Below are 12,498 nucleotides of genomic sequence, written 5' to 3' on the forward strand. Positions count from 1 at the left end.
GGGGGGGGGGGGGGGGGAGATTATCGCTGCCATTGGATGGGTGTGGTGCATGGAAGTGTACATTGGTGTCTCCCATGTTGGGATGTGAGAGAATGACAACCCCAAATATTGGTAGTTCATTGGTGGTTGAAGGATAGTCGACATTCATAAATGGTTGTTGTAAGTCTCCATGGATCTCCTCATCCCCTCCGACACAATTTGAGCTTTGATAAAAGGATTTAGTCTCACTAGCATTATTTCTTGATTCTCCATCAAGATATGCAGAGTCACACAGTTGCCTTTGAGACCCATTTCGACACAAGATGAAGAAATTGTATTGGTTACTAGTGGCATCATCTAGATGGTGATTGCCCCCACAATCAATATGTCCATTAGTATTAAGGGAATTGGCGGGAAAAGTGAAGTTCGTTTGTTTAGGTATCATGGTTGATTGACTGAATAGAACAGAGGTTGTTCACTTTTGTTCGATATGAGTCTTCTGATCATTGATATTTAAAGGACACAAGTCTATTGTTATTATAGAATATATGGGAGTAGAAGTAATATTTATTGTAAATATTAAATAAGGGATAATGGTCCAAAATATATCCAAACATTGTCGAAATTTGTCGTAACAATTCCAAACTTTGGGCAGGTCCTTAATAATGTATTTCAAAAGGAACATTTGTGCCCATCTGGAACAGTGCATGAATACACGTATGATGAGCATGTAGGTCAAGAAAAGAATACTATATGAGCCTATCATTAACTGTTATATATCAATAAAGATGCGATTTATTTCATAATATTCTTTTTTGTAATAATATTCAATAATTTAGACTTATTTCTTTATACCTTTAACCTATTTTTACTTCTCCATAGCCATTGTTCAAACACAAATCACCCTTGTAGCTCAAAGAGAAAATCTTTAATAAACTATTCTCTTTGATTTCTTATTACTATGTTTGTCTTGTTTGTTCAATTTTTTAATTAGGGCTTCTAATATTTCTCTCTAATTCTGATTTTTTTATCAGGGTTAAATAGTCGTGAAGAGGCAAAATTGGATTTGAACAGCATTTATTTTGACAAGGATGATTCAAAGCTGAATGAGGAAGTGTGATGCTTTTATAATTTGTTGCTCCCTTTGAAAACTTCTTGGTCCAATAATAATCCGGGTAGAAGATCAACATTATCTTTAACAAAAAAAAAGAAGATAATTCCGGTAGAAGATTTTGATCTTGCCCATACAATGGATTAGAGAAGTGTAAATATTTTCGTTGGAGGGATGGTGTGAGTTGGTGAAGAAAATGAAAAGATGTTGTTTGCTTTTTCCGGAGATGAGATTGTATGAGTTTTCTGATCATTGATAATTAAAGGATGTAAATCTATTGTGATAGAACTTATGGGAATAAAAACAACATCTATTGTAGCTTTTAATATTCTTGAAATGTTGGATCTAGGCGATTTCCTTTTTTGTACTAGTTATGTAGACCTTACCCCTACTTTTGTAGGGTAGGAAGACTTTCCAATAAGACCTAAGCTCAAAAGAGAAGCTATTAAAGCATGGTTGCGAGAATATACCAACTAAATACAGTACAATCCCGTAAGAAAATCATGATATTTTACTCACTTATTTGCTAATACTTTGTTGTCTCGCAGGCTCAAATAGTTATTGTAAGTGCCAAAGGAAGTTCACGTGAATCAAGAGTAAGGAGAAAAAACATATTTCCTCATCTTTCAGTGAGATGGCTTAACTTGGGAAACATAAACTGAAGATCAATTTGAAAATGAGTAGTTTCAATTATCATGATGATAAAAATTAGGACCCAAGAGTCCAAAAGTTACATACATTTTCCAATTATTGAGAGTATGAAAACTCCATGCAAATTCAGACCTTTTAAGTAACATTAAGGATCTAGTGCAAATTGCAAAGACATTTACTAAGTGATAACATACTCTGCCTCCCCAATAGATTTCGTCTTGCTCTTTTTCGGCCACCTAGTATTATCTACTTTCCTTAAAAAGATACTTCCCTTTATAATCCCTCCTTGAATACATTGGTACATATGCTTAATCATGCAATGCAGGGTTAAAAAAGAAGTAAACTTTGAGAAAAGGGAGATAGAGTCTAAAGAAGAAATATATCAGCCTACTGTAAAGAACTTAAAATATAAATGTGTGTCAGCCTAATGTGAAGAGTATAATAATAAAAAAGCAAAACTATGCAGCTCTAAGGAGGTATACTAGCACTTCTAGAAATGTTCAGCCGTGAGGCCAGCTAAATCTTCTATGTGTACCACCATGCTGTCAACCATTGAATGTAGAATCAAAATCACAGGCTTTCACATTTTCAATAAGATTTCAGCTATTCAAGAACATTTGAATGCTTCAAGTATTAATACTTTTTTATCAGTGCTCCAAGTATCTATATTTGTTTTGATAAACAACACATCCACTGTAATGTGTAATCCCACAAGTGGGGTCTGGGGAGAGTACCTTACCCCTACTTTTGTGGGGTAGAGAGGTTGTTTCGATAGACCCTCGGCACAAAAGGAATGTATTGAAGCATATTTGCTTTGATATTCTCAACAATTATTAGACTAAACAATATTCTGTGCACCATCTCATTATGTGAACAAAATGTATCGTGAATGCATGGAGGAAGCCAAGCATTAAAAATTGAATGACAAATGAGACAACAACAACAACATAGCCAGTATGCCAAATGAGACAACTATTGAATATAATTGTGCAGCTTCTAAATAGAAGGTGCTTCACAGAATGCAAACTAGAAAGTACACTGAAATTAGCAATACTACTATTTCTCATTCTTGGACTCAAATATTATATCAAGAATAGACAGATGTCTTTTCCAGTAACATGTAAAAGGATTAAAGTGAAATTAGTCTTACTTGCTGATTGTCCGATGGATGTTTCAATCATGAGCATTGGCTTAACATATGATTCAGCAATTGGGTGTGGCTCAGCCTCCCAACTCACGAACTTCTGAACACCGCTGTCCTTTGGTTGGCCTGAGTCTATCTGTTTTGTGTCAACAGGCTCCTCATAAGGAACCAATTTTTGATCAGGAACCTCAACTACAACTTTTGTAGATTGTTGCCGATAGCCATATCCAGAATGACTAGTCTTGCGAGATCCAACAACTTGACTGCTCTGCCCAGTCTTCGGCCTGTTAGATGTTGGGCTTGCTATCCATTTTTGCGCATCATCCCATTTGGAAGGGGCAGGTTTTGAGAAATGAGCTAGGGGCACTCTCTGTGCTGCCCGTTCAGCCTTTTGAAATTCAAAGAGAGGAGATACAGTACCAACACTATCGATTCCACCATCACAGTCCAAACTACTGTCATCTTGAGACCTAATTCTTGTACTAACCAAAGATTGATCTTTGATTCTCGTGTCATTAATCATCTCCAATGACATTGATGAATCAAGTGCTAAGGAAGTCGAACTCTCAGGAACAACACTTACAACATTTACATCTTTGTAATTCTCCAAATTACAACCTGGCAAGCAAAAAAATGTACTTGCATTCAATCTAACATAGTGTGTAAACAAGGTAAGCATTAAAACAAGAAATGAAGGTATCCATAAGTACAAAATCTCATTGCACAATATACATAACGAGTCAATGCATTACTATACCGGAGTCATGGATCTCAGGCAAATGAGATCTCAAGGACACAGTAGCAGATTCAAGCTCTTGATCTTCTACTACGTCATCCCTTCCTTCTTGTTTCCTCTTCTTTTCTGCTCCCAGTAGCATAGACCTCAGCTTTCTAGGAGACAGCTATAACAAAACAAACAATACGGAAGGGGAAAAGATAACTTAATTTCCTATATGAGAAATGGGGTTCACATAGAAAGTGATGGCTCTACATAACTACGTGCAGATTCAATGGATCAAAAGTTGATTTCTTTCTTAAACAAAAGGAGAATAATGCAAGAAGTAGAAAAAAAACAAACAAAACCAACAGTAACCAAAGTAGGAAAAGTCCAATTGTGATGAAAACGATGTATCAATGCGTCATTCTCTCTACCTTTTTTTTGCCATGAAAATCAAAACACGCATTGGGGAAAGAGAAAAAGTAAAAGATTTTGCTTTCAACCCAGATCACAAAGTGAATTTGTACCCTACTCCATTATCACTGACACTGTAAGATTCTCAAGCTCACAATGACAATTTTGCCTTGAAAACTAAAACCCCAATTAGAAAAGATAAACAGCCAAAAAATTTACTTTCAACCACGACCACAAAGCATTAAGGAACTAAATTAACAACTAAGCAGTACATAAGCATCTGTTATTGTACCTACTCCATTATCACTCACTCTTCAACATTAACAAGCTCATAATGTCAATTTTGCCTACAAACTAAAAGTCACATTGCGGAAAGAAAAATTAAAAAGAGAAACTTTTATTCAAATGGTAAGCACCCTCACCTCGGGAAGGGGCAAAAAAAACCCAAACCACAAAGCGAATAAAGAACCGAATTAACAATCAAGCAGTACATAACGCATCAGGGTTTCTACCCTACTACATTGTCACTCACCCTGCAAGATTCTCAAACTCACCATGTCAATTTTGCCTTAAAATTGAAAACTCCACAAACCAAAAAGAACAAAAAAAGCTTTTTTCTTTGAAATCAGATCACAAAAGGGGTTGCTCAGATGATAAACACCCTCCACCTCCCACCCTGAAATCATGTGTTCGAGTCACCAAAAGAGCAAAAAGCTCGGAGCTTGTATAAACAGATGAAAAAAGAATAAGAACCCAGATCAGAAAACTAACATCTAACCAGTGCTTATACTCAAATCCTACTCCATTGTCACTCACCCTGCAAGATTCTCAAGCTCACCATGTCAATTTTGCCTTAAAATTGAAAACCCCATATACCAAAAAAAACAAAAAAAGCCTTTTGCTTTCAACCTAGATCACAAAAGGGGTTGCTCGAATAATAAGCACCCTCCACCTCCCAACCTAAAATTGTATTTTCGAGTCACCAAAAGAGCAAAAAGGTGGGAACCTGTATAAAGAGATGAAAAAAGAAACAGAACCCAGATCAGAGAACAGATTAAAGAAGCAAATTAACATCTAACCAGTGTTTATACTCAAATCCTACTCCATTGTCACTCACCCTGCAAGATTCTCAAACTCACATCGTCAATTTTGCCTTAAAATTGTAAACCCCACATACCAAAAAGAACAAAAAAAAGCTTTTTGCTTTGAACCCAGATAACAAAAGGGGTTGCTCAGATGACAAACACCCTCCACCTCCCACCCTAAAATCATGTGTTCAAGTCACCAAAAAAAAGTGGGAGCTTGTATAAAGAAATGGAAAAAGAAAAGGAACCCAGATCAGTAAACAGATTAAAGAAGCAAATTAACAACTAATCAGTGTATATACTCAAATCCTACTCCATTATCACTGATTCTGCAAGATTTTCAACCTCAAAAAGTGAAACTTTTACCTGTAAATTTCTCTTGTCGATTCTTTCATACTCCATAAAGGATGATTTCAAGCTTGTGGGTGTGACAGTTTCTCTGAGAAAAGAGTGAAATTGTAGTGATGAATCTTGTCAACATCCAAATGGACAAAAAGAGAAATGAAGAGTTTGTAGTCCCTACACTTTCTACTCAAATCTTTTTGACTGAAAATTATGATTAAAAAGGAAAAGTTTCAAAAGATCCTATTTTTACATAGTTTTAAATGGAGTTATTATCAAATAAGATATTAGATCTTTTTGTCTTGTGTTGAGCAATAAATAATCTTTTGACCAATAATGAAGGGTATAATGGTCATGATAAATTGAAAAATTGAAAAATCGAATCAAATCGCGTAGAACGAAATATCGTACAATTAGGAGCGCATATTTGCTATTTGGGTTTGAATAGTTTGATATCGATAATTGGAAAGTAGTAAAATATCTATAATTAAGGGTGGACGTTTGATAGTTCTAAAACATCGATTTCGATAATTTAATAATTGGTAATTGAAAGTAGTAGATACCGAAAACAAAAATATCTGCAATTAGGAATGGATGTTTGCTATTCAGTTTGATCACATTGATATTTTTAAAAGTTTGATTTCGATAATTTAGAAAGTTTAGTTCGATAATCAAACTTTGATATGAGAGTTTGATAATTACGTATTGAAAAAAAAGATATGTTAATAATTTATTCAATATTTCACGTGTTAGCTTTTAAAAGAATCATAAATATTCACTTTTAAGTGTTATTATTATGAAACATATCAGAATTGGTCAGTCAAGAGATCTGTATCACTCATTACCTATATATATATTGTAAGCTAACAATTCACAACCGATGGGCGTTGATATGTCCAAAGTTTCACTTCGATAATCGATAAGTTTTGATCCCATTTCTTTTGGAAAATCTAAATCTTTCAAAGTTCGATCCAATATAATTTTTATGTTACTTTTCGCATATTACAATTTTTGTTCTATAAATTAACTCTTTCAGAAAAGTTTCTTATGTGCTACTCCTACAATCCTTATCTGTAGGAGCTCTAAATTGGCGAAATAATGTTATAATTTGTGGCAAAAGTTGTTATATCTCCCTTATGCAGTCACGAGGATAGATAAAAATTCAATTACTAAAACATGACTGTTATCTCTATTTATATAGTTGAATTGTTGATTTATTTATAACTTGCTTTTAGTTTAGGATTTTTTTGTGTTAAAAAAACAGATTGATTGTTATATATTAGATTTTGTTATAATTTTCATTATCAAGATAACATCGAAAAAAATAATTAATTGCATTGCGTATGTGTTTTTTTTTTTGTTCTTTGTATTTGGTTATCATCTTTAAGAATGGATTTGATAGAATGATTACTTTTTCTTTTTATTATCTAAAGTTGAAGTATATAGAATTAGATTAATGGTAGGTTTGATTAACATATTATCTTTGATTTTCACTGATGTGATTGTATCCCGATAACGATCTTGAGCTTGTCTAATAATTATCATTGCCATCATTTCTCCTCCCTTTTTCAATTTTCTTTCTCCGATGATGATGGAAAATAACTAAGTGAAATTTTTTCAACGAATGTTGTTCTGTCTTCTTTTTAAGAATATCTTGATCCTCATTAACTACTAACCAAAGTTTATAATAAATAAAGATTTTTACATACAAATTTTGAATCCACTATGGTATGTGTTTGAACTCTATATTATACTAAATCATATATATTATATTATCATTAAGCACGAACTACCATAGAAAAATTACCTGAATGGGCAACTTCAATAAATGGTTGGGTTTGACTTTTCGAGCTTGTGGTGATAGACTAATTAATTGTAGTTAATGTGTAGGATTAATTACTTAAACTAGTAGTGTTTATTGTGGTTTTGATGTTTTGACATAATGAAAGACGAAAAGATAGAAAGGAAGGACCCACTATAATGAATAAGGTCATGTAATAAATCTACCCTAATAAAATTAAAATAAAATTATATACTAATATTAATAATTATTTAATAAAAGGAATTTTTCATTAATCACATAATTTTATAGAAGATAAACTATGAAAATATTTAGATTAAATATTAAATTTATTAAGAAATCAATATATGTGAACTTCGGAAAGTTAAACAATAAAATGAAATTTCATAGAGAAAAAGAGAAGGTAATAAGAATTGGATAATATTAGAAATACTGAAATGAAAACTTGTGATCATTCTTTTCTTTTTTATTTGAGTCTTTTTAGTATAATTTATATATATTTATGTAAACTTGAAATGTGATCGTTCTTTTATGCTTATTTGTAATTTTTTTAATTAAATTCTTAGTATAATTTTCGACAATGTGTAACTCAAATTGCTGTTAATAATTATTATTCATGACTATATAGTTAGTCAACACTATTATTAATCATTATCCACAATTACTATTAATTGTCCTCGTCATAAAAAATCATCATATGTTTAATTATTTTTATTATAAAATATTAGATTAATTTAATATTTGTATTATGTATTAATAACTTTTTAATAATCAAATTTTAAATAAATTTTTTTTACATATTTAAATGATGAAAAATAACAATCTTAATTAGTTAAATTCCATATCTTATTATTATTATTATTATTATTATTATTATTATTATTATTATTATTATTATATTTAGGTTTAGATATCCAAGTATTTTTGGGACAACTTATATTGGGAAAAAATAATGTAAAACTTAAAAATAACATAAAAGAGAACAAAAGAGAGGATTAACTACGCAAAAAAGATAAAAAAAATGACAAATACAAATTCATATTTCTTTTAATTTTGTTAGGCTTAAACACAAAAATATTAAAAAGTATATTTCACATTTTTAAATAAACTTACATTTAATATTATAAATTCCTAAGAATAGAGAGTCACTGTAATTAAGAGGATTAATAATATGGCTTTGAGCTTGTTTGTAACATAATATGAGTAATATTTGTACATTATTACACTAATAAAGAACATTAATAATAGAAAATGAAAAGACAAACAAAAATAGAGTTATTGAGACAAACATTTTATTATAAGTAAATAGAAAGGAAGGAAACCAACTATATTTTCAAAATTATAAATTAATCACAATTTTGAAATAACTTGGGAACTCTCGAAAAATAACAAATATAAAAAATATAAAGACGGCAACTTGACTTATTAACAAACAACTTGAAATCTTCTAAAAAAACAACAAAAATGAAAAATTTAAGGATTGCAATTTTACACATTAATAAATAATTTGTTTTTAATAAAACTATTATTTTCAAATTATAAATTAACTTTACATTCTTATATTCTATCATTTTTGTTTAATAAAAATTGTTTCACCGACTATGGAAGTATATGTACATATTTGTTTAAGTAGCATATCGATTTTTATTTACTCATTTTCTACTTCTATATTTTAAAATATTATACATCACAAACACAATAAACTAATATTATCAATAAAAAAAGTGAGACATGAATCTACCTAAGCAAATAATTATTTATGAAGAGTGTTATCATTATAATATAATTAATCAAATCATCTAAGAAGCATAAAGAGGTCTAAAGAGAATTATTTAAATATTTTTTCTTTAAAAAACTCAGGATTTATATCTTCATGAACACAAACAAATAACATTAAGTGTATGATTTCAACAAAAAAAGAGTTGTAATTATATTAGACAAATTAAATTATATTTCCTTGTAAAATCAAATTATGCAAGAATGTCTAACCATTTTCATTATAGATATATCTCCTATAGTCGGCAAAATATGATTAAATAAGTAAAAAAAATTATCTACCAAAAGAAGAAAAAGACAAAGAATAAGGAGAAAATTGCATATAAACACATATAATTATTTTTGACAAAACATAAATAATTCAAAAGGAAATAATATAATAGAAACATTACTTCTTAAGAAACTTTAAAAAATAAAGAATAATCAATATATATAACTCAAAATCCATTAATCTCCATCTCTGGATATTTTCATTACCTATATACAAGAGTCAAGAAAAACAATAACAAATAAACTACTAGTCCTAAAATGAATCTCAAAGATAACAAAATAAAATATTACATTTAATCATAAATTCTTGCTAGATAATCATTTATGAGAAAACATAAATAATTCAAAAGAAAATAATATAATAGAAACGTTACTTCTTAGGCACTAAAAAAATAAAGAATAATCAATATATATATATAGCTCAAAATCCATTAATCTCCATCGCTTGATGTTATCATTTTCATCCTATATACAAGAGTCAAGAAAAATAATAACAAATACATAATTAGTAGTAAAATAAATCTCAAAGATAACAAAACAAAATAATTTATCTAGAAGAAATAAAAATACGCTGACATATTAGCCTTACTTGCTAATTAAAAAGTAATATATTAAATAATATTTGAAAAAGATAATGCACCTCAAATCTTACAAATATTATAACATGTCTTCCACTAATTCTTCAACCAAAGATGACTACAAAATAACACAATTTTAGTGTGATTTTATAGTGTTAATGTAACCTTCCACATTAAATAATTAGAAGCTATGAATATGAAAGGTTTGGGAGATATGAATATTATTAATACTAATTTAAGAATATAATTTATATAATTGAAGAAGTATAAGTTAAGAAGATGATTTTATAAGAAAAAAACAATTGAAAAAAAAGAAGAAAAAATGTCAAGGAAAAGGAAAAAAATAAGAGAAAACGAATGGAGGTTATAGAGAGTTACGACATCACCTCCTCTATGTTCCTCATATATATATATATATACATATATATATATATATATATATATATTGAACTACCTCTTATCTACCCACTCAATCAATGATGGATCCAAACCAAACGAATTTTACCTCCAATTCCCTTAATACTAGTAGATTGATTGGTTATGGGTGCAATCCCTAACTACATGACACTACCAATACCCAACACAAACCCACTAACTTGGATCGAAATGGGTCTCCAAGGACATTCTCTCACATTGCATATTTTGATAGAGAATCAAGAAATGATGCTAATGATACGAAATTCTTCCTTCCTAGCCATGATTATTTCGGAAGGGATGAGGATAGCCATGGAGACTTACAACAAACACTTATGGATGTCGAAAACCCTTCATCCACTACAGAACTATCGAACCCTGGGATACCTGCTATTGGATAGGTTTGGTGCATGGGAGCGTACAATAGTGTTGCTGGAATATTAAAGAACTGTTACCCCGAGAGTTGATAGTTCATTGGTGGCCAAAGGGTTGTAGACATCTATAGATGGTTGTTATATGTCTTCATGGCTTTCATCATCCCTCCCGGAACAATCTGAGCTAGGAAGGAAGGATTTTGTATCTCTAGCATCAATTCTTGATTCTCCATCAAGAAATGCAATGCTAGAGTGGCTCTGGAGATCCATTTTGACCCAAGATGATGGGTTAGTGTTAGGTACTGGCGGCATCATGCAGATTGGAGTTGCACCCGCAACTAATCCATCCACGGGAATTTTGGTAAAATTTGTTTGGTCTGACTTCATGGTTGATAGAGTAGGTACAGAGGTTGTTTGTTTTTGTCAGAGGTGAGATTGTACGAGTGTTTTTTTCATTGTTATTTAAAGGGCGAAAATATATTATGAAAGAATTTATGGTCATTGGGGAAATTTCTTTTTTTAAAAAAAGAAACTTTTTGCTTTCAATCCAAATAATAAAAGGGGTTGATCTCCTCCGCTTCTAATCCTTAGATTGTCGGTTCGAAACTTGGAATCACCAAGAGATAAAAAAGGATGGATCTAAAAAAAATCTCAAATCACAAAGCGAGTAATGAATCAGGATTAACAACTATATCTTACATAGCACATCAAGCTTTATAATCTTACTCCATTGTTACTAATCCTACAAGATTAACAAGGTGACACAATCAATTTTACATGTAGATTTCTCTTGTTGATTTTTTCATACTACAAATTAAAGGGTCATGCTCCATCTTCTTCCCTTAGGCCTGAAATCAAAAAAGGAAAAGTTTCAAAGATAATATTTTTCTACTTAGTTCAAGTGCAATTATTATCAAATAAAATATAAAAAAAAATTACTAGTGTTTAATTAAATAATGTTTTGACCAATAATGAAGAATAGGAATTAATATAATGTATTTCAAATGAGAAAATGATCAAAATGGCCCTATGGGGTTTTTTGAAGTGGTATGGTCCTTGATATATATTTTCATCATCTTATTTTATTTTATGTGAGATAGTTTGATGGCACAAAATAAAAAAAAAAGTAAGATTTTTAAAATTTATAGTCTAAAAAGGATTATCGGTAAAATTGATATTTTAAAATTAAATTATTACTTAATATAGAATTATGTTTTGAGACGGACTAAAAAAGAAAGTAAGAAAAAAAATACTTGATTGATTTAATTTTCCTTTGAAAAAGAAAACTGATTCAAACTGAACCATGAATATCCCACTTCATTATTATATTGAAGTGGTATTTGGATTAATTTATTTATGAATACACGTTAAAATCTTAATATTCATGTCTAGTTATTTAACAATATATTATAAAAATAAAAATTGAAATTTATCTTCTTCAAGAGTTGTGGAGATGTATAAAATAATAAGATCAATGTTGTAAGATTTAAATTGTCAATAAAACTAAGATGCAACATCATTAGATTTGTCAATTTTTGCTTGTATAAGTGTGTGCGCTGTTTTAATTCAGGATTCATCTATGTCTTATATATAAAACGTCTTTAAACTATGTCTTATATAAAAATTGAAGTTCTTCACTTTTCTATCTCATTTCGATAAAGAATTCACCTATGTCTTCTCATCTCTGTCCTTGAGCTCATTTAACATACTTTCTATCTTATTCTTGTTTTTTGATAATTTTGGTGACAAAATATCAGTATCGGAGTTAAAAATTTTAATTAAAAAATTTAATATTTATTTTATATACATAAAAAATATTTTTAATCATATATAAGTGATAA

General features: G+C 30.0%; 1 protein-coding gene across 2 annotated transcripts in view; it reads right to left on the reverse strand.

The window, feature by feature from the left end:
* Nucleotides 1-5,668, reverse strand: part of LOC107008058 — an 11,268-nt gene extending 5,600 nt beyond the window's left edge. Inside the window, exons 1-4 of one of the 2 annotated variants that reach the window (XM_027913980.1) lie at nt 5,469-5,668; nt 4,834-5,023; nt 3,643-3,787; nt 2,892-3,503 (exon numbers count right to left, since the gene is read on the reverse strand). In XM_027913980.1, the coding sequence (XP_027769781.1) occupies nt 2,892-3,503; nt 3,643-3,763 (733 nt within the window). In that variant the 5' untranslated portion in view covers nt 3,764-3,787; nt 4,834-5,023; nt 5,469-5,668. The remainder of the gene's footprint in view (nt 1-2,891; nt 3,504-3,642; nt 3,788-4,833; nt 5,024-5,468) is intronic. The other variant, XM_015206957.2, reaches the window with a different exon arrangement.
* Between the last annotated feature and the right edge of the window lie 6,830 nt (nt 5,669-12,498).

This window comes from Solanum pennellii, chromosome 1, assembly GCF_001406875.1.
Source record: "Solanum pennellii chromosome 1, SPENNV200".
Lineage (NCBI taxonomy): Eukaryota > Viridiplantae > Streptophyta > Magnoliopsida > Solanales > Solanaceae > Solanum > Solanum pennellii.